This window comes from Salvelinus alpinus, chromosome 19 (assembly GCF_045679555.1).
Source record: "Salvelinus alpinus chromosome 19, SLU_Salpinus.1, whole genome shotgun sequence".
Taxonomy (NCBI): Eukaryota; Metazoa; Chordata; class Actinopteri; order Salmoniformes; family Salmonidae; genus Salvelinus; species Salvelinus alpinus.
The window spans coordinates 41960503-41984103 of NC_092104.1; the positions used below are offsets into that span (position 1 = coordinate 41960503).

General features: G+C 43.3%; 1 protein-coding gene and 1 long non-coding RNA gene across 3 annotated transcripts; one reads left to right on the forward strand and one right to left on the reverse strand.

The window, feature by feature from the left end:
• Positions 1–2333: 2333 nt before the first annotated feature.
• Positions 2334–11142, forward strand: LOC139545632 (low-density lipoprotein receptor-related protein 4-like). The gene is made up of 23 exons (XM_071353607.1): positions 2334–2436; positions 2901–3059; positions 3218–3433; positions 3574–3807; positions 4255–4470; positions 4597–4833; positions 5126–5341; positions 5479–5708; positions 5989–6118; positions 6277–6467; positions 6568–6754; positions 6933–7145; positions 7255–7441; positions 7706–7907; positions 8039–8203; positions 8359–8559; positions 8808–9348; positions 9433–9552; positions 9719–9826; positions 9912–10145; positions 10386–10746; positions 10883–10985; positions 11068–11142. The coding sequence occupies exons 1-23, from the start codon at positions 2358–2360 to the stop codon at positions 11089–11091; spliced, it is 4554 nt and encodes a 1517-aa protein (XP_071209708.1). The 5' UTR covers positions 2334–2357; the 3' UTR covers positions 11092–11142.
• Positions 11143–14182: 3040 nt separating this feature from the next.
• LOC139545634 (uncharacterized) lies at positions 14183–16792 on the reverse strand. 2 transcript variants are annotated; one of them, XR_011669102.1, is made up of 6 exons: positions 16060–16572; positions 15478–15570; positions 15066–15248; positions 14835–14914; positions 14646–14720; positions 14183–14499 (listed from the first exon to the last, which is right to left on the reverse strand). It is a non-coding gene; the product is annotated as an uncharacterized lncRNA (long non-coding RNA). The 2 variants fall into 2 exon arrangements; XR_011669101.1 differs by having other exon boundaries at positions 14646–14914; positions 16060–16792.
• Positions 16793–23601: the final 6809 nt, after the last annotated feature.

The window sequence follows — 23601 nt, forward strand, 5'->3', positions numbered from 1 at the left end:
GTATACCTGCATATACCCTCCACTACACCACTGAGTGTGCCCCTGGTGGTGCGTTGGGCTGACCGCACCATCCTCTGGAGACGATACAGCCCGACAGGGCACTCTCAGTTGTGCATTGTAGAAGTTCGTGAGGATCTTCTTCGTCACACTGTCTGTGTGGATGGGCCATTTCAGGTTGTCCGTGCACACCGAGGAACTTGAATCTTTTCACCCTCTCCACTGCGACCTGTCGATGTGGATGGGGCGTACTCTCTGCTGGTTCCTGAAGTCCACGATTGGCTCCTTAGTTTTGTTGACGTTGAGGAAGAGGTTATTGTCCTGGCACCACTCCGCTAGGGTCTTCTCCCTGTAGGCTGTCTGGTCATTGTTGGTAATCAGGCCTAACACTTGTTCGTCAGAAAACTTGATGATTGAGTTGGAGACGTGTGTGGCCACACAGTCATGGGTGAACAGGGAGTACAGGAAGGGGCTGAGCACGCTATTACAGTATCAAATCAAATTTATTTATAAAGCCCTTCTTACATCAGCTGATATCTCAAAGTGCTGTACAGAAACCCAGCCTAAAACCCCAAACAGCAAGCAATGCAGGTGTAGAAGCACAGTGGCTAGGAAAAACTCCCTAGAAAGGCCAGAACCTAGGAATAAATCTAGAGAGGAACCAGGCTATGAGGGGTGGACAGTCCTCTTCTGGCTGTGCCGGGTGGAGATTATAACAGAACATGGCCTAGATGTTCAAATTTTCATAGATGACCAACAGGGTCAAATAATAATAATCACAGTGGTTGTCGAGGGTGCAACAGGTCAGCACCTCAGGAGTAAATGTCAGTTGGCTTTTCGTAGCCGATCACATTCAGAGTATCTCTACCGCGCCTGCTGACTCTAGAGAGTTGAAAACAGCAGGTCTGGGACAGGTAGCACGTCCGGTGAACAGGTCAGGGTTCCATAGCCGCAGGCAGAACAGTTGTAACTGGAGCAGCAGCATGGCCAGATGGACTGGGAACAGCAAGGAGTCATCATGCCAGGTAGTCCTGAGGCATGGTCCTAGGGCTCAGGTCCTCCGAGAGAGAGAGAGAGAGAAAGAAAGAAAGAAAGAAAGAAAGGAGAGAAAGAGAGAGAGAATTAGAGAGAGCATACTTAAATTCACACAGGACACCGGATAAGACAGGAGAAATACTCCAGATATAACAGACTGACCCTGGCCCCCGACACATAAACTACTGCAGCATAAATACTGGAGGCTGAGACAGGAGGGGTCGGGAGACACTGTGGCCACATCCGACGATACCCCCGGACAGGGCCAAACATAACCCCACCCACTTTGCCAAAGCACAGCCCCCACACCACTAGTATATGTCCGTGACCACATCAAGGAAGGGATGAAAGAAGCAATTTTAAAAGTATTCAAACAGGGCCATGGATTCACCACCATGGTATCATCTTAATAGTCTAAGTGGCTTCCTTTCCTCATTTCCTTCCATTCATCTGCATGGATGTCGAAAACCAGGATGGGCGGAAGCAAAATGTAGAGAGCATCAAAACCATGATGAGTAAATTTAGACTGACTGACTGATCAACACATAATATTGAGTAGTTATTTAGGATGTAAGGTGATTTGTAGATCAGTCAGTCAGTCTCGACTAACCTTTAAAGTCAGCTGCAACGTCAAAAGAATCGCCTTTAAAGTAGGCAAGCCCTGGGCGTTCAATATTGCAGCCAACAGTGCAGGTAACTGCCAACTGACTGATCTACAAAGAACCTTGCATCATCACTAACTACTTATTATTAATTTCAAGATCAGTCAGTCACAATTTATCCATTATACATTAGTTTTGATCCTTTCGAACACTGCCAAAGAGAGGAAGCCAATGTAGAGTACTGGGTCACAGGGAGAATCTCAATTGCATTTCCTTGATTCCTCCTCGTGTTCCCTCCTCGCGTTCTCTCTCCTCACCTCCTTCTCAAACCCCATTAGAAGGAGGTGAGGAGAGAGGATGCAAGGAATCAAGGAAATGCAATTGAGATTCTCCCACACTCCACAAGTCGTCCTCATAGGCCGTGTTCGAGAGGATCAAAACCTCAATGTATCCATGGGTAAATTGTGAATGACTGACTGCTCTACAAATAATAATGAGTTGTTATTTATGATGCAAGGTAATTTGTAGATCAGTTAGTCGGAGGCCATTGTAATCGGACATTGAACAAAGACATTGTAATCTTGTTTTTTAGTAGTAAAATGTACAAAAATTGTCATCTGTCCATGTGAGATTAGCCTCATAGAGCTCCTTCACCCTCACTGATTGGTTCAATGTTCAATTAGTATCACCTGGCATCATTATAAAAATCCTTGACCTGAGCACATGCATTACTTGGTCATCTTGCATTCATCAGGCATGGCTTTCTATCTGCTTCTGTGTATAGCAATTTTGGAGATCTCAGGTGAGTAATGGGGCATGCTTGTGGTTGACGGCTTTCACCAATCCGTTAAGCTTGTGTTTTTGGCGTTGGACTATATCTGCCACCAGTAAGAATTTAGCTAGCTTCATAAAGTAGCCAATGTTGCTAATAATACATTTGGCTAACTACGTTATCAACACTGATGTTTGGAATTGCCAATAGCTTTGTCTTTGGTTGAGGTGAAAGGTCAGTTCTCAACTTTGGTAAAAAAAAAAAAAATCTGTTTCCCACTTGTAATTATGATTTAGTCATTCAAGTGAAACTTTCCAGTTGTAACTCAACTTCCGATATGTCTAACAGTATGTGAATGCCCAATTGTACCAAAACTTGTGACTAGGCCGCCCTCTACAATCCACATTGTTATTCACAGAAATTATTACCTTTAATTCCTTTGTCGTTGTTCAGACATCTCATATTTAGAGAATTTATTTTTTACTTCCAAATAGTTTTGCGTGCAGCTGTGCGGACTCCATTGAAATGCAACCTGGGCACTAAACCCTGCAAGGATGGCTCTGAGTGTATTCTCTACCAGCATGTGTGTGACGGAGAAGTCGACTGTAGGGATGGCTCTGATGAGGAGGACTGCACTGTCACATGCACTAAAGGTTTCCACTCGATTTCCATTGCTTTCACCAATCTAGTGTTATCAGTGATTTCCTCAAGGAAGGATGGGCTCCAGAATCTTTACATCAATAAAATCATCAGTTTCAGTTACATCTCTGTCCCCCCAACATTTGAAGTAGTGTTTCATCCATTCATTTAGGACAGTTTCTGTGTACCCATGGGAAGAAGTGCATTGACCAGAAGCAGGTGTGTGACGGGGTGGCCCAGTGTCAGGACCGTTCTGATGAGGTGGACTGCCTAAAGGACATGGAGGGCTGTGCTCACCACTGTGACAACACAACCCGCTGCCTCCCTAAAACCTTCCTCTGTGACGGCGAGGACGACTGCCTGGACGGCACCGACGAGGCCAACTGTGGTAATGCCCCCCCTCACTGTCACTATTGCTTGAGTTTTGATTAAACATGGTCCCTATTACATCTTTCAACTTATGTAAATGCATGTCGATTTATTGCATCTTGTCCTTTGACACTAAAGTCAGTTTCACACTCTCCCCAGATTCAGACTCTGATGGTCATAAAAATCATCATGATGTTGAAGTTTCTGAAAATGAATCGAGCAACTACAAAGGGTTTACCACCATGTCTGCACCAGCACCCCTCAAGTGTCCTTTTGGCACTAAACCATGTCAGGACAAGACTGAGTGTGTTCTTTACAGCCATGTGTGTGATGGAGATGCAGATTGTAAAGATGGCTCAGATGAGCAAACCTGTTCATTGGAATGTGAAAATGGTAAGAACCGGTGCTTAGAAATGTATGACATTTTGAAAAGCATATTCCTCCCCCTGGTTTATTGTATAAGACAATACTGCTCTAGTGCAGTTGTTCCCAACCAGGGCTACTAGGCTCCCTCGGTTTTACATGGCCTATCCACAGGGGGTACTTCAAGACTAATGAGACCATTGGCCTACTGGTAAAATGCACATGAGGGGGTACTTCAGGCAGAGAAATTCAGTTGGTGGTACAGTAACCGCAGAAGGTGGGGTATAGTGCTTGTGTAATACATGCTTACTGTAGCAACATTTTGAACTATCTAGCTTATTTGCATTCACTCAAATACCAATTGAACATATACACACAGAACATAGTTGCATAGACCACTGCATGTTTAGAATTCCCTCTTAGAAATATTCCTCACAGGTCACCATTGACTGCTCTTAAACTGTACTGTATGTTCAGGTGAGTTTCAGTGTGCCCATGGGATGAAGTGCATTGACCAGAGGCAGGTGTGTGACGGGGTGGCCCAGTGTCAGGACCGTTCTGATGAGATGCACTGTCTGAAGCCCATGGAGGGCTGTGCTCACCACTGTGACGACAAGACCCGCTGCCTCCCTGACACCTTCCTCTGTGATGGCGAGAGGGACTGCCTGGACGGCACCGACGAGGCCAACTGTGGTAATGCCCCCTCACTGGCACTTGCTTGAGTTTTGTTAAACATGGTCCTTATTTATCTATACACAAGTTGCGCTATAATTTATTGCCTCTTGTCCTTTGATACTAAAGTCAGTATTTCACCCTTAGATTCAGACTCCACTGATGATCATAAAAATCATCGCTATTTTGTTGCTGAAGATTATGACGGCAACAACGAAGGGAATGCCACCTCAATGTCGGCACCAGCACCCCTCAAGTGTATTTTTGGCACTAAACCATGCCAGAACAATATTGAGTGTGTGCTTTACAGCCATGTGTGTGATGGAGAGGCAGATTGTAAAGATGGCTCCGATGAGGAAGGGTGTTCATTAGAATGTGGAAGTGGTAAGAATCAGTCAACATAAAAAAATAAACATGGATAGTAGTTTGACATTTTGAAAAGCATATTCCTCCCCGTGCTTTTATTCTGTACATGGCAGTACTGCTCTCTAGTAATACATGTTCAGTGTAAACTTTAACTACCTGGAATTCACTCCAACCCATTGAACATGTACACACAGAACAGTTGCATAGACCACTGCATGGTGTGCATGTTTAGAGTTCCGTCTTAGAAATATTCCTCACAGGTCACCATTTCATTGTCATTGACTGCTCTTAAACTGTACTGTATGTTCAGGCCAGTTTCAGTGTGCCCATGGGAAGAAGTGCGTTGACCAGAGGCAGGTGTGTGACGGGGTGGCCCAGTGTCAGGACCGTTCTGATGAGATGCACTGCCTGAAGCCCATGGAGGGCTGTGGTCACCACTGTGACGACAAGACCCGCTGCCTCCCTGACACCTTCCTCTGTGATGGCGAGAGGGACTGCCTGGACGGCACCGACGAGGCCAACTGCGGTTAGTTTCATTTCCAAGGAACCTTTAAACTTAAGCAGAACTGGGGCCATGTTGAAACTGTCAAATCTTGTCCAAACTGCTCGATTTTAGAGGAAGTTCAATTTAAGAAGTTGCCGTTTGGTCCCCTTTACCCATAGCTGATGAGAGCTGCAGCAGTGGGGAGTTCCGTTGCACCAGTGGTCAGTGTGCATCTATAAGCATGCGCTGCGACGGGCATCCTGACTGTTGGGACCACTCTGACGAGGAGAGCTGCACCAAGCCCCCCCAGTGCACCACCAACCGCCGCTGCCCACACAGCCAGGAGTGTCTGCTGGAGGAGTGGGTCTGTGATGGGGAGCAGGACTGTAAAGATGGCTCTGATGAAAAGGTGGGAATATTTGGCCTGGGTGCAAGTCTGTTTCACATGACAATTCCATAAGGAGTTGGCAAGGGGGCAGAAACTGACAGGCAGGATGGGTAATGTTAGAGATTTGTAGAATTGAGTTCAATGGGTTACAGCCTTATTTATTACTCTTAATTGATTTAGGATAGCCTCAAGCCACCTGATCTCACGAGCTTGCACGGCTGTTCGCTATACGATAGCGCAGTGGTATTTACGAGGCTAGTAGCTCAACTTGGATAGAATACAGTATATTGAATTCTTTCAGGATTGCAAGATGTTCCAATTGAAGTGTGGGGAGTTCCAGTGGGCCTGTACATCAAAGAGCCAATGTGTTCCCAAAGCATGGAGATGTGATGGAACAAAGGACTGTGCTGACGAAAGTGACGAGGCAGGATGTACGTAAAAATATACTTATTCTAGCTATGGATGTTTTGTTAATTATTTGATTGTTATGTTGAAACTGAATTTGTAATAGTAAATTAATAAGCCTTTCAATTATTCAGACATGAGTAAAAATCGACTAAGTTTGGTGTTTTTGTACATCTGTTAATAGGTGGTCAGGTGGAAACATGCCCCTCTCACCAGTTCCAGTGTGCTAGTATGTCGGAGTGTTTGGACACAGCCCTGGTGTGTAACTTGGTCAGAAACTGTGCTGATGGTTCTGATGAGGGTGGCGACTGCGAAACCAAGTGTCCAGACAAAGCCCTATGTGTCCAAAACTGCTACAGCACACCACAGGGAACAGTGAGTAATGGGGAAATGCTCTCAACTTGAGACCGCTTTGTTTTTACTTATCTGCATTGTCTTTGACCACCTCTACCGATTCTGTTTCTCTCCCATAAAGAGGTGTGGGTGTAAGGCTGGTTACCAGCTCGACAAGGATGCAGTGTCCTGTGGTGATATTGATGAGTGTGAAGGTGGTAGACAAGTTGTTTGCAGCCACTCATGCGTAAACACTCAGGGCTCCTTCCACTGTCACTGCAACCCTGGTTACCTGCTGGAATCTGATGGGCGCCGCTGCAAGATCATGGGTAAAATATCAAGGCTTAGTGACAATCATGGAAATTCCCTCTGCTTGATTTTTAAAAAAGAAATTGGGGATGAATGTGCACGACAGTGAACTGACTTTTGGAATGCAGGGTATGTTGGCTGAAGTACTCGTATACGTCACACAGTAGGTCTATACCAACCCACATTCTTTTCCCACAGGTGAGCCGTATCTTCTGGCCTCTGTGCAGACAGACCTGTTCCTTGTTGGGCTGAGAAGCAGTAGTCTGGATGTCCTGGTGTCCTCTGCTAAGAAAGCCATCCTGTCTGTGGACTATGACTGGAGGGATCAGAGGGTGTTCTGGGTCAGCCTGGATTCAGAGAGCATAAAGTGGTCCTCTCTAGACCAAAAAAAACGAGGAACCCTTTTCAAAGGTTAGTATTATGGTTAAATTAAGCATAACAATTGAGGCTGTAAATGCCACTGAAAACAACAGGGCAAAGTTATTTGTTCACTTATTGTTACACATTTTGATCTCTACAGGCATCAAATCTGACTGCATTGCTGTTGACTGGGTAGGGAGAAACCTGTACTGGATTGATGGCATTGGAGGTGGTCGGATTATTGCTATTGGATTAAACTCAACCATTACGAGGGCTCTGGATCTCACTGTCATTCTTGACAAGGACTTTGAACAACCTCTCTCTCTGGCACTCCTGCCACAGAAGGGGCAAGTATATTTTGTAGTTGTGACCGATGAATAGCACCCACCCAAACATTCTAGTGCTTTTGTATTTGTTTGGAGAAGGGTGATTTTGACTAAATTAATACATGCTGCGTAACAATCTTGATCAGGGACGGGGTCTTATTGAATTGGTGTCAACCTAACCGCTGTCCTATTGTAGGCTCATGTTATTTAATGAATATGTATTGTGTTTTCAGGAGAGACCTTTTCAGTAATCAACAATAAACATTGATTTGGATTTAATTGCAGGCTCATGTTCTGGTCAGAGATTAGTAACGAGGCAAAGATTGAGCGGGCAGGAATGGATGGGTCTGAGAGGAGAGTGGTGGTCAGTCACAGCCTCAGCTGGCCAGGCAGTCTGGCTGTGGACCCAATAGGGGAGCGGCTCTACTGGACAGACAAGAAGCTTGGGTGCATTGGCTCAGCCACCCTGGATGGCGGGGATATCAAGGTACTACAAATGGATGGTTGTTTGCATAGGACTAGATCAAACTTGTAGTGTAATGGTGCTTAAAATGAAATCCTACCTGAGTTGGATAGCCATATTTCAATGTCTGCTATCTGTTCCTTTCCCTCCTGAAGATTCTGCAGTTGACGGAGACCACCAACCCGTTCTCGGTCACAGTTTTCAATGACCTGCTCTACTGGTCAGACACCAAGAGGGGAACTATTCAAGGGGCTAATAAAATCACTGGAAAGAACCGTCAAGTTATACTAAAACGACCTGCACAACCCTTTGGACTCAAAGCAAGTATCTTTTCCCCAATTTCAATGTGTGAATTGTAAGAAATTTTATTTTCACCTAAATAAGATGGCAATCTCATGGGTTTGCTGTAATTGCACAAAGAACATGTTTGTATGCAAATGTGTGCTTAATGATTTGCATGTATCTGGGGGTGCAGGTCATTCATCCACTGCTGCAAACAAGCACCGATAGTCCCTGTGAGAAACTTCGTTGCTCTCACCTGTGTGTGTTGGCCCCTGGCCCCAAAGGGGTTTGCAAGTGTCCCTCTGGTCTGCTCCTAGCGGATGATGGCCTCAACTGCTCCAACCTGGTCAACTCTGCCTTCCTCTTGGTGTTGTCTCCAACTGTTGTGACACAGGTAGGACTCTGCCCACTCAGGTTTACCCACTGCACTATATTCAATGCTACATGTTAATGAATTATAGTCCCTGTCCTCTCAAATGAAAAGCTCTTAGGAATGCCTGGTAACATCATGTAAGCTCTCAGTAGTAACCTGTACTTTGAGTCTGGAAGCCCGATTGGCTTTGCGTGCTACTTGTGTGCAGTTATTCAGGAGTAAATGACAAAGTTCTCCACCACCATGCACTTAGACGTATGTGTCTCTAGATATACCTGCAGACCATGCTCAGTGCTGTGGGCCTGAAGACCTGGCCTGAGCACATCTCCCTACCTCTTGCCAATGTCAATGAGGCAGCCATGTTGGATTACACCCTACGAGACAAGATCCTGTACCTGGCTGACTCTGGCCAGTCTTCTGTAGGCCTCTTCAAGCTGAAGGAGACCAGCTTGGTGCCTCGCGGCCAGTTCCTTCAACTTAAAGGGGACACTGTTACAGCCCTGGCTCTAGACTGGATAACCCTCAACGTATACTGGAGTAGCACCAAACAGCCACGCCTGCAGGTCACCTCTTCCAATGGGGAACACACTGCTGTGTTAATTCATGATATGGGAAGTCTGGAGTCCATAGCTCTTCACCCACTTAGTGGAAGACTCTGTTTTACCAACCTGGCCAAGCAGGGGGAAGGTGCTCATGTGGAGTGTGCTCACATGGACGGGGGGAAGCGAGTTCCGGTTTGGAAGGATGCTGTGCAGCCCACCTCCCTGACTTTCACCAATGATGGCGGGGAGATTTACTGGGCTGACATCGGTGAGGAACCATTGTTATACAATACAAACCCTCACTTTAAGTCAATCTATAGGTGGTGATGGAATACTTTATTTTATGTTCCAGGTGCTGGGGTGATCGGCTCTGTCAGAGTTGATGGTTCTGGATACAATGAGTTTACAACTGGGGATGGCCTTACTGCATTTGCGCTCAGCAACGGCATGCTCCTCTGGGTGACAGACCATGGTAATGTAGATTATTCTTTATTAACACAGCTGCCATTGCCAGTACTCAGTGCCACATTACTGTAGCCAGATGGCTCTGATACATTAATCAAAGTATTACTAAGGATAATGGTTCTTTCACCATGGTTTTGGATTATCATTGCTGGTTAACATATCAAATGTTTCAGACACGACCCAAGTTTGGTATAGAGATGACCAACTGATCAAGACACTTTGGTTTGAGGTCAACACTGAAGTTGTCAGTTTGAAGGCCTACAGCAAGTCCAGCCAGATGGGTAAGAAAGGCCACAACATTTGCACACTACTCTATTTACTGAGACTATTCACATTTTACTCTTCCTCATACACATCTATTTCTAGGTTTCAACTTCTGCTCAGATGGGAATGGAGACTGCAGTCACTTGTGTCTGGCTGTCCCTGGTGGTAGGACATGTAGGTGTGCCCATGGCCATCGACCAGTCAATGCCACACACTGTGCCCTAGACCAGCACTGCCCAGCTGGTAGTAGACCCTGTCTGGACGGGCACACATGCCTCCCCCTGGAGAAGTTCTGTGATGGGCGTCCTGACTGCCTTGACACCTCGGATGAGAATTGTGAGATTTCTATTAGCAATGCCTGAAATTAACAATCTTAGCTGTAACTCAGCATTTCCCACACCTGGTCCTAGAGGATCCTTAGCGCTACACACCTCAAGTGGTTAACACAAGCTTTTATTTAATTCAGTTATGTAGTAAGGCAAACAAATATGCAGCTCTTAGGGTTCCCAGGACCATGATTCGCTGTCATAACCTAACCTCTATTGAATACAAAACTAGTCTGATATTCTCCACCAGGTGTCCATCTCAAAGGGCAGTCTGAAGTCCAGTCTAAAGCTCCAACCCTGCTGCCAAGCCCCAGCATTCCCATGTCTGCAGATCCTGGCTCTACCACTCTGGACAACAGTGGGCTGGTGAGAAACCTGGATGTCAAGCAGCAGTGTAGCGAGAAGCGCTGTAATGGGAATGGGGAGTGTGTGGAGACCAATGGGGGCACCTCCTGTGCCTGTGGTCTAGGCTACAGTGGAGACTCCTGCCAAGACCAGCTCGCCAATACCATGCAAGGCCCACTAATCTATGGGGCTGTTGGTCTCTGTGCTGGGATTGTAGTTATCAGTGTCCTTGTTGCTGTGGTCAGGAGGAAGATTGCAAACACAAGGTAAGCCATCCCAACTGCTTGTATGGCTCCGCCATTTAGTTGAACATATCAATCTACTAGGTTTCTTGTGTTATAATGCTTTCTAATGTGAGCTGTTTGGCAATAGATTGAATCTATTCTCCTTTTCCATTCCTAGGCGAGCCGGCCCTGTGGTAAAGCAGACCAGTATGACTGACTTGGAGAAACTTGGAGATTCTCCCTCTACACAACCTTCACCTGACGAAACTAACTTTTCAGAGGTACAGTAGGCTGTTTTAAATTGTATTTAAAAGCAAATCAGCTTTAAGTTTTGCCTAAAACAATTTTTTTTGTATTTCACAGGAAGTGGTGTCATCTGTGGCGTAACTAATTAAACTGCATATTTTATGCCTAATCAATAAAGGATGTTGCATTTTCTATGGGCTTGTTTTTTTTATACACATTTCCAATCATAATTTTGGTCCATAGGGATTGCCTTTTGAGTAGCTCTACACAAGTAAACAGTGGACTTGATTTCTACCTTTAGGCAATGAAAATAACTAATTTGGTTCTGACCACATTGTATAATGACTTTGCCTTTGAACAGTATTTAAATGATAAAACAAGGGCTTTTAAGATTCTCAAAAGTTATATGCAGTGGTGGAAAGTACTCCAATTGTCATACTTGAGTAAAAGTAAAGATGCCTTAATAGAAAGTTAGTCACCCAGTAAAATTCTACTTGAAGTGTTTGGTTTTAAATATACTTTATCAAAAAATGGAAATGCACTTAATCAAATGTACATTAATTTCAAATAGTTTTTATTAAGCAAACCAGATGGCACAATTTTCTTAATTTTATTCACAGCTAGCAAGGGGCACAAACACTCAGAATTAATTTACAAATTAAGCATTTGTTTAGTGAGTCCGCCAAATCGGAGACAGTAGAGATGACAGCTGTCTTGGCCCATCGTCTTGTCAATGTAACGAGTACTTTTGTTTGTCAGGGAAAATGTATGATGTAAAAATGACTGTCTTTAGGAATGTAATGGGTAAAATTGTAAGTTTGTCCTTAGTACTTTACACCACGGGTTGCTACATTTGATATGTAGCCCTTTGTACTCCTACCATATACAGGTTGAAAATGGCAGATTCAGGCACTGACCAGTGCCTAAATTGGAACGCAGTGTGCTATGACTTCAGGGCTCTGCGCTGTATTGATTTTGACTGACAGCTGTTCTGAACTTGACAAGTTGCCCAATTAGCAGGAGGGATGGGACAAAAAAAAAAATCTGCCTAAGGGTAATGCTGTAAATTAAGGACTTGAAAGATGACACTAAGGATTTAAAGGTTTTTCATTAGGCCATAATCTAGAATTCACATGACTAGGAATAAGATTTAAAATGGGTCTCAGGCTCATGGTATTTTTGTGCATTCAAATTGCTATTGATAAAATGCAATTTTTGTCCATAGCTTTTACCTGCCCATAACACAACCCCATGGGGCACTTAACTTTGACATCAGCATACCACTCACCCACACGACATAGGTTTGCAGTTGAGGCCGATTTGGATATACTGCCAAATTCTCAAACTGGAGGTGGCATGGTAAACATTCCAGTAATCAGCATGCCAATTGCACACTCCCTAAACTTGAGACATCTGTGGCATTGTTTTGACAAGGTGCACCGGTTTATTCAGCTTCTTGCTATGCCACACGTCAGATTGCTGATTATCTTGGCAAAGGAGAAAATTCTCACTAACATGTGTGCACAATTTGAGATGCTTTTTGTGCATATGGCCATTTCTGGGATGTTTTATTTCAGTTCATGAAACAACCTTCACATGTGTTTCCACTGCCATTTACAAAGATCCCACCATGTCAAAACAACGTTCAGTTGGCTTTTATAAAGACACTTCCTGTTAAATATTGACTTTTCCATCCAGTTAGAGTAATGTGGTTATAGTTGTCAAAGAGCATTGACATTAACTCTGCACACTGGCGTTGTGGTGCCACTGAGACCATAGTCTCTCACACCCGTGTCATTTTTGGTCTTTGTAACTAACCCACATTTTTAATACTCGATAATTCAGTAACAAATACAAAGTAGAGAATGTAATGTTTGGCCTGGCAGGTGAACTGTTTAAGGAACATTTCAATTTTGCCAATTCCCATGAGTAAACAGTTAAGCTAAATTTAAAGGGGCAAGGTATTCCTGATTTTCATACTAAAATTCTGAATGCACTTTAGTGTAAGCTGCTTAAAGACCCACTGAAATTTCAGCTTGTCTGGCTGGGTGGGGTTTTTGGACAGCCAGTTGACATCACTAGACCAATGACTTCTGCCAATAACATCTGGTTTTCCAGTTACATATACCTCCAATTAGACCCCTCAGTCTTAACTAATTCTGTTTGAAAAATGGCACTTTGCTTAGAAGCAATTGTTTTTCATTGACCATTATTCACAGTAAGATACTCAATTGAAATAAACAGCTGCACTGGACCTTTAAATGTGAGCTTGAAGGAGACATCCTAGTTTTGTTTAACCTTAAATCTGCTCGCCTGGATAAACATTTGTATTTATTTGATGGCCGGACCAGTGACATGGCAATCACATCCCAGAAGGATAGGGACATAAGCCAATAGAACAAATTTCACAACACAGCAGAAAGTCACCAATAAATGATAGAATATCAGGTACAAAAGAAATGTAACGCATCCATGGGAATGGCCATAATTTGTTAGTGTCAGTGACCATGCATGACATTAGCACAGGTGTCCGTGATTTTAAAGGACTAAGGCTTTCTGCTTATATTACTTGCTAATGTAAATTCTCTAAAATAAGGTGTGCGAGGACCTTTTTTCAGAGGGACATAAGGAACTGCGACAATCTGTACAGAAATGTGGTTCTTCAATTTGTCTAGCCAACCCACCCGCCAGGGTTCTCATCCATCGTACGGGTAGGAAGAAATAACTCCAGGAAAATGTGAGGGGTGTTTCATAACTCATGGTGTGATTGTCGCAACATACAGGAACAAGTCCTTTTCTTCCGATCTGGAATACCTCACCCTCAAATCCAACCAATACATTCTGAGTGTCTTGTTACAGCCATGCAAAGGTGGGACAGTCACAAGCAAGTCGGGTATTCTAAGCACAAGTCAATTCAAGTAAAAGAAATGTAATGACTTGTCAAACTACAAATGTCTGAGGCCACCAGACCACTCTTTTCAATATTTGGTCTACAACACACTGATGTAAAATAGGGCATGAAATCAGAAGGCAGGTTGATGTGCTTAGTGTACATTCTAAAAAAAGGTTCCTCAGATTGCAATACCAGCAGATCCCCTTATGGTGCTTCCAGGAACCTTTTCCCTGAGGAACCTTTTAAAGTTTCCTCAAAGCACCTTTTTAGGGTGTTAAGGTTCCTGTAGGAACCTGTCCTATGTAATCTATTATGAATTGTAACAAAATACAAATTACATTGAGTGGCAAACTTAATTTTATCGACTAAAGTCACATTCACTTGCAAACATCACAGAAATCTCAGATTTCCCTTATCCTTCTACAGCAAAAAGTTTGCCATTCATACAACAATTGTTGGTAATTTAACCCCTCATCAATTCCCAGAACACATTTCTGAATTAACAGCCTAGTGCTTTTTACTGATGCTGCATACTCAATATGAAGGAAATGACCCCCATTGCCACTCCCAATCCCATGGAGATGTCCTCCGGCTTTTCTCCATCCAGGAAGAGCTTGATGTGGCTTTCATCTGAACAGGGATTCCCCTCTATTGTTCTGGTAAGTGATAGGACATTTTACATATTGCAAGAAGTAAAAAATAAAAAAAGTCAAAGGTTACTAAAGTCATATTTCAAACAGTAACTTAATTGAGCACAGCACTAACTTTGCATTTATTTATTTGTCTGCTGGGAAATACATACCCTGTCTGACGTACAGCCACTTGGATCTTCTTTGAAGAGGTAAGAGGCACAAAATGGCTGCAGTGACCTTCAAACCTTAAATTAGAGGGTGTGTAATAAAAAGGCTGGATTACAATCAATAGAATTAGAACGGCTGCATACTGTTAAGGGTACATTTTACATGCAGTAACATTGATTTAAAAAAATTACCATTGTGAGCCTCCTCCGTGTGAGAAGTGTCTTCTTGTAGAGATTCAGCAACTCCATAGCCACACCCCTCTTCTCAGTTTCTGCAATGAAATTACCGGATTTGATTCTCATCTGAGAAAATCTTAAGTCAATTTGTTTATAATGCATCATATCTTGGATTCAGATGACAGTACTTGGCTATGTTACATTAGTTTTGACCATTTATTTCTGTCAGACTTTTTGACTACTTACAATGGCTAAAAAAATAGTGCGGGTTACTGTTTTAAGATGTCCTTGGTGCCTTGTTTCAGAAAAATGTATATTTTTCAGTCCTTTTCATTTTTGCCTTGTAGGGAACTTAGGTCTCTTTTGGCACTCCACCTGCATCTTTTCAACATGTAACTTCTGACTGAATGAATCCTCACCAGTCTCAATCTGAAAATCAAATATAAATATTGATACATACAGCATCAAACAAAGTCTATAGAAAAAGGCTAAATGTCCCATATCAGGTCTCCACCTGTTCATACAATCTTATTTATGCTCTTAACTGATCTGGGATCAGCAGTTCGACTTTGACACACTAAACATTGGCAATTATTTATATGCAATTTCCTTGGGTCTTCATTTTCAGTGTCATCTGGGCTTATTTTTTTCCCCTTACCTCCCAAACCTCTTCTGCATTTCCTGTACTTTTGCAACGTGAGCAAGCGGCTGACGTTCTTTTTTGTATTTATTCTCTATCATGCCTTGCCTCCTTAAAATAAAATGTAGAGAGGAGAAATGTCATGACATATTATTGGGACCGAGGTCAGAGGAGCAGTGAGAAGAAAAAAATTCAAGCTAGCACTTTATGGGGTGGGTAGGCACAATGGTGGTAAAAGGTTATTAGTGTGAATTAACAAGTAGGAACACTGAAGAATTCTTACATAGCCCTCTCAACAAGGGGTACTTTTGAATAAGAGCTTTGCACACATTGAGAAGGAGAGTATGGAGACAGGCTCAGGCTCTCACACACACACAATGATGAGAGTATCATGGGTTTAAATGAGGACTAACATTTGTCAATATTGAATCTAGCTAGCTAACGTTAGCTAAAACGTACCAACACTTAACGTTCTACAATTACCAGCTAACATTACAGGCAATGTAGCTTGGCTAGCTGATGAAAAATAAATATGACATGTATTGCTTTTAATTATTTGATAGTAGTTTGATTAATTATTATCTTATAAGGTTCACCCACCTTTCACGTCGATCTGTTGCAAGTCATCTCTTATCTGTCCCGTCTCTCCAACCAACCGCGCGCTTCAGGCTTCCTCTTTTGAGCAACGTTCTCAATTTTAATTATATGCACGAGTCCACTGCTGGTTCCAAAACGAACTTCTCTTCTGAAAAGTGTTCTTCAAAGCACCCCTTAAGTCGACAAAGGTTCAGAAACGAACTGATGGCAGAGTATAGGTGCTTAAATTAACCTGAAAGGTGCTTAAATTAACCTGAAGGATCCTGCAGCGAACCTTTTATTTTTAGAGTGTAGATTTATTTACAAGTCTTGGATGTCCAATGGTGAAAGTGCCATATCATGCAAGAAGATTGACCAAATATGCATGGGAAATAGCCCAAAAGACATTGCATCTGGCTTAACCTGTTCTATCTGAGGGACACAGGTAGAGAGCAAAACTGCACAGCCTCCCCCCGTTGAGAAATCGTTTCTGTCTAAAGCTGCGTACACAGGTAGACTAATTCTGATATCCCCCCCCAACTAATTTGTATTTTGAACAATCAGATCAGCTCTGAAAAATATCTGACGTGATTGGTCAAAAGACCAATTAGTGGGGGAAAATATCGGAATTAGGCTAACTGTCTAAACGCAGCCTAAAAGGAGCTCAAACAGGTACATATAAGCACTGCCTCTTCCGGGACCATACAATTACCCAATTGACAATTACAACCAATAAACTGGTTCTACAAAGGCAATTTCCACATACATTGTTACATTGGTAGATTTTTCTTAATAAGACTTAATGATTATTATTCTGCCCTTGAGTTGCGTTCCCATGCAAAACTAGACAGATAGCTAACAACTAAGTCTTCAATAAAACTCACAAGGCGTGACTTTTCTTGAATGAATATATTGAAAACGTTTATGTTGTAAAACTGCAAAATACAGAAAAGAATATACTTTAGTATTCAATTCAGACCGACATACTGTAGCTGTACATTATACATTTGAAGTTGCATGAATACAAAGCACGTGCTAAGGTACCATGCATCTGGCATGATGCCAAACCATATAGCTAATTGTTACTCATATGGTAATTGACTAACTCCTTTCATTACTCTAATAATGTACAACCATCTATGTAGAATAACAAAGCATATTACACTAGAATCGGTAACAAAACTACAGTATTGTATATTTTACAATTCGTTTGCATGACGCACGAGCAAAGTAATACAGCTAACATCATACATGAAAGGCATTACAATTTGTGTGAGTAAATGCAACCAACCAACATTGATATGTAAGAAACTCTATCAATAACAAGATTATCATCATTAGCTAAATGCTTGAATCGAACTTAAACAAATATTTTCCAAGGCTGAAGCCTGACAAGAAATAACTACACTGAAAGACCTGCACTGTAGCGTTGTTTTTAGCTGCTTCTATGCGTGCAGAACGAATTCTCTACTTCCTGTTTGCGTACATTCTAAGTACCAGAAAGCTCCACTAGGGGGCAAATAACACCATGGAACACAATGAAAATCCATCTTAACCATTGTAATAAAATAATCTGTTAACAGGATGGCAGCACACTCCCCGCCTGGTATAATGAAATTGTGCCACTATGAAATAAAACATATCAAGAAACAAATAATGTCCTTTCTATTTTTATCTTTTGTCTCTAGGATGCTTCAGAAAGAAGAACAACAATCTCTGAGATTGGTCTCAGAAACACCTTAGCAGCTCCTTGCTTGACAATTTTTAGTTCTACTTTCCTAACCTTTTTGTCAGTACTGGGAAAGGTTTTGACCACAAGCCCGACTGGCCAGTCATTTCTGTGTGCCTGACTGTCTTTCAATAAGACAACATCTCCCACTTTTACATTTGGCTTTTCTGCTGTCCATTTTCTGCGTCTCTGCAGCGTTGTCAGGTACTCCTGTCTCCACCTTTTCCAAAAGGTGTCAGCGAGACACTGGACTTGCTTCCACTGTTTTCCATGAAGGTCGTTCATGCTGAAGTATCCAGAAGGGGCTGAGGTAGCGCTGGTCTTTTGTGTCAGTAACATTGAGGGTGTGAGAATGGCAGGCATGTCAGGGTCGGTTGACACTGACACTAGGGGTCTCGCATTGATTATTGGAGCCACGAACCCAAGGGGGTCATAAAGACTATTCACTGTGGACAGGATGCCTCTCCGCGTAAAAGGCTTCTCATTGTGGGACACCTGGAATGAGAAGCTGTCTGTTTCCAGGTTCCAGGAAAGTCCCAGACTCCGTTGAAAGGGGAGAGGATCCACTCCTAGGTCCAGATCTTTTAAGTCTTTTGCACGGTCCTCCATAGGGAAGGCTTCCATAACTGTTTTGCTATTGGATGCAATCTTGTGTAGTTTCATGTTGGACTCCGCCAACATTGCTTGTGTTTTTCTTAGAATGTTGATAGCTTCTTCTGTAGTAGCTACTGATGTCAGCCCATCATCGACGTAGAAGTTCCTCACTACATATTGCTTGGGTTCTGATCCGTGTTCCTTCTCACCCTGTAGCGCTGCTCGTCTCATGCAGTAGATGGCTACGGCTGGTGAAGGGCTGTTCCCAAATACATGGACTTTCATCCTGTACTCAGTTATGTTTCTATCTGGATTGTTGTCTTCATACCAGAGAAACCTTAAGTAATCTCTGTGATCCTCACGTACACCAAAACAGTAAAACATTTGTTGCACATCTGCTGTTAGTGCAATGCAATCCTTGCGGAAGCGCATTAGGACACCCAAGAGTGTGTTGTTTAAGTCTGGACCACTGAGCAGAACATCGTTAAGTGACACGCCTTGACACTTAGCACTGGAGTCAAATACTACTCTTATTTGTTCAGGCTTTTGTGGATGGTAAACACCAAATATGGGTAGATACCAACATTCTTTGTCTCCCTCTAGTGGCGGTGAAGGTTCGGCTTGGTCGTTATCCAGCATCTTTTGCATGAAGTCAATAAAATGACGCTTCATGTCAGGCTTTTTGTCTAAAGTCCTGCGAAGTGATGTGAGACGGTTTATGGCCTGCTCCCTGTTATTAGGAAGGCGACGTCGAGTGGGGCGAAAGGGTAGTGGAGCCACCCAGTTGTTTCCATCATCCTGGAAAACCTGTTTGTCCATAATGTCCAAAAAGGCTTTGTCCTCCACTGATGGTGCTGGTTTATCATCGTCTTGTGTTTTGTCGAACACGGAACATCCCAGGTTGTCTGTGTTCACAGTTGTGCTTGGATCTCCCGAGTGCATTGTAGAGGGAGAGATGTGTTTCTGAGCTACGCTGTTGTAGTTCTCTTTTACCTGGATGATGTCAGGGCAAGGGCTCAGATAGGATGTGCGACCATTTTGAAGTATGTTTGTCCTGAACACGTTAACATTGGCTGGTCGGTGAGCCGTTCCCAGACAGACCTCACCCACGATGACCCACCCGAGGTCGAGTCGCTGTGCATAAGGAGTGTCGTGGGGCCCATTGATTTGCTCTCGTACCTTGTGTACCCTTAAGATGTCTCGTCCTAAGAGCAGGAGGATGGGAGCGTCTGGGTCCACAGCTGGAATTTTGTCCATAACTGGTTGCAGATGGGGATGATGATACGCAATGTCGGGGGAGGGAATCTCCGTCCTATCGTCTGGCATCATATCACAATCTATCAGAGTAGGGAGAGATAGCTGCATGTGTCCGTCTATAGACTCCACCATGAAGTTGACGGCTCTCCTGCCTGAAGTCTCTGTTACCCCAGAACAGGTCTTCATGGTGTATGGAGCAGAGTTGTCATTGATGTTGAAGAGATTGAAAAACTCTGTCTTGGCCAGAGATTTGTTACTCTGTTCATCAAGCACTACATACATTTTGACAGCTTTCTCTCTTTCCCCAGCCGGATAAGCTTTAACTAGGCATATTTTTGAACATGATCTTGGATTAACTGCCTCACCACAGATCTCCGTACACTTTGAGGTGACAGATAGAAGAGCATCGTCACCTTGCTCCCCGCCATGCTCTTTCTCTGCTGTAGCAGTGTCTGTATTTGAAGGGGCTGGGCCTGGATGCAGAGCAGCAAGATGTCTGTCGCTGTCGCACTCAGAGCACTTGATTGACACCTTACAGTCTTTAGCTCTGTGCTGAGTTGACCCACAACATCGGAAACAAATTCCATTCTCTTTGAGATATGATTTGCGCTCATCTAGAGTTTTGTATCTAAACCCACGACACTTTTTAAGAGGATGAGGTTTGTTATGTATCGGGCAGTGATGGTCAGGGTTTTCAATCTTTGTCTTACTGGGTTTGGTTTGGTGGTCTGAGGGCTCGGATGACACTTCGGTTTTGTATACAGTCACAGGTGTCTTGCTGCTGTACCTGGCAGGTTTCTCACTTTTCATAGACACCTGGTTAGTTGAGGTGTAGAGGGTGAAACTGGGGTCGTTTCTAGTTTTCGCCTGGTTCCTGATGAATCTCGAGAAGAACGAGAATGGTGGGAATGCTACCCGATAGTCCTCCTTGTATTTGGATCCCTGTGCAATCCATTTTTCTTGTAAACTGAATGGAAGTTTCTCTACAATAGGGTTTACCCCCCGAGATGTGTCCAGATAAGCGAGGCCTGGAAGGTACCCTTCTACTTTAGCACACTCCAGTTCGAGAAGAATGTCACCTAGTTCTCTTAGTTTGTGATTGTCTTTGTTAGCCAGTTTTGGAAAATCATCAATTTTCTTCAACAGTGCATTCTCGATCACTTCAGGTGCACCATAGCACTCTTCTAGTCGTTGCCAGACCATGTTAAGCCCTGCTGTTGCGTTGAAAATATGGACAGATCTAATTCTGTTTGCTTGCTCAGACGACTCTGCCCCTAGCCACTTGGTAATTAGATCTAACTCTTCCCTGGCTGATAAATTCAAGTCTCTAGTCGCATTGAGAAAGGATGCTTTCCATGCCCAATAATTTTCAGGGCGATCATCAAACTTCAGGAGTCCGGAACTCACCATCTCACGGCGTAGGAGGTACTTGATGAGGTCTGGTGCCACTTGTGACTCAGGGACGCTTTGTGTGTGTGACTGGAAGTGGGCTTGTTTTCCATTTACACCATGCTGCTGTTCATTTCTTTTGAACGGAGAGTCTCTGCTCATGTTCTGTTGTTTGCTACTTTCTGGATTATGGTATGTAGCTGGGTCAACACTAAGCTCTTGTTTCTCCACTTCAAATGGAAGTTCAGCAAAGTAGGGCCTAGCATGTTGTTGCACATACTCACAGGTACGCTGGACTGGACTTAAGGGCTGTGTCCCTGTGTCTAGCTCTTTGTGAAGTTCTCTGCGTTCTGATCCTACAGCTTCTTCAAAGGCTGCAGCTTCAGCCAATGCAGCAGCAGCTGTTCTCTCAACTTGGAGAACATATAAACTTGCCTCGGTCAGCTTTTTGCTTCATCACAGAAGCTTCCTTCTCAGCATAGGAGACTTGTGCACGCGCTGCGTCTGCCTTGGCGCGTGCTTTGATGGCTGCAGAACTCGCCGTTGAGGATCTGCTTGACTGTTTTGATGACCTTGATCTTGTAGATTGAGACTTGGTCCCAATGTGCTGAAGAGGCTCCTCCATCTCTCTCTGTCGAACTCTTGGCTTTGGTTGTTGTACCGTAGACTGCTGGTCTTCCATAGGAACGGAGGCTTTGTTGGCTGATGAATGTAGAAACAAACCACCGTGTGTGGTTATTCTTGAGCTTGAGCCCGCCGCGATGTTGTTTTTTTACTATTCTGCCCTTGAGTTGCGTTCCCATGCAAAACTAGACAGATAGCTAACAACTAAGTCTTCAATAAAACTCCCAAGGCGTGACTTTTCTTGAATGAATATATTGAAAACGTTTATGTTGTAAAACTGCAAAATACAGAAAAGAATATACTTTAGTATTCAATTCAGACCGACATACTGTAGCTGTACATTATACATTTGAAGTTGCATGAATACAAAGCACGTGCTAAGGTACCATGCATCTGGCATGATGCCAAACCATATAGCTAATTGTTACTCATATGGTAATTGACTAACTCCTTTCATTACTCTAATAATGTACAACCATCTATGTAGAATAACAAAGCATATTACACTAGAATCGGTAACAAAACTACAGTATTGTATATTTTACAATTCGTTTGCATGACGCACGAGCAAAGTAATACAGCTAACATCATACATGAAAGGCATTACAATTTGTGTGAGTAAATGCAACCAACCAACATTGATATGTAAGAAACTCTATCAATAACAAGATTATCATCATTAGCTAAATGCTTGAATCGAACTTACAAACAAATATTTTCCAAGGCTGAAGCCTGACAAGAAATAACTACACTGAAAGACCTGCACTGTAGCGTTGTTTTTAGCTGCTTCTATGCGTGCAGAACGAATTCTCTACTTCCTGTTTGCGTACATTCTAAGTACCAGAAAGCTCCACTAGGGGGCAAATAACACCATGGAACACAATGAAAATCCATCTTAACCATTGTAATAAAATAATCTGTTAACAGGATGGCAGCACACTCCCCGCCTGGTATAATGAAATTGTGCCACTATGAAATAAAACATATCAAGAAACAAATAATGTCCTTTCTATTTTTATCTTTTGTCTCTAGGATGCTTCAGAAAGAAGAACAACAATCTCTGAGATTGGTCTCAGAAACACCTTAGCAGCTCCTTGCTTGACAATTTTTAGTTCTACTTTCCTAACCTTTTTGTCAGTACTGGGAAAGGTTTTGACCACAAGCCCGACTGGCCAGTCATTTCTGTGTGCCTGACTGTCTTTCAATAAGACAACATCTCCCACTTTTACATTTGGCTTTTCTGCTGTCCATTTTCTGCGTCTCTGCAGCGTTGTCAGGTACTCCTGTCTCCACCTTTTCCAAAAGGTGTCAGCGAGACACTGGACTTGCTTCCACTGTTTTCCATGAAGGTCGTTCATGCTGAAGTATCCAGAAGGGGCTGAGGTAGCGCTGGTCTTTTGTGTCAGTAACATTGAGGGTGTGAGAATGGCAGGCATGTCAGGGTCGGTTGACACTGACACTAGGGGTCTCGCATTGATTATTGGAGCCACGAACCCAAGGGGGTCATAAAGACTATTCACTGTGGACAGGATGCCTCTCCGCGTAAAAGGCTTCTCATTGTGGGACACCTGGAATGAGAAGCTGTCTGTTTCCAGGTTCCAGGAAAGTCCCAGACTCCGTTGAAAGGGGAGAGGATCCACTCCTAGGTCCAGATCTTTTAAGTCTTTTGCACGGTCCTCCATAGGGAAGGCTTCCATAACTGTTTTGCTATTGGATGCAATCTTGTGTAGTTTCATGTTGGACTCCGCCAACATTGCTTGTGTTTTTCTTAGAATGTTGATAGCTTCTTCTGTAGTAGCTACTGATGTCAGCCCATCATCGACGTAGAAGTTCCTCACTACATATTGCTTGGGTTCTGATCCGTGTTCCTTCTCACCCTGTAGCGCTGCTCGTCTCATGCAGTAGATGGCTACGGCTGGTGAAGGGCTGTTCCCAAATACATGGACTTTCATCCTGTACTCAGTTATGTTTCT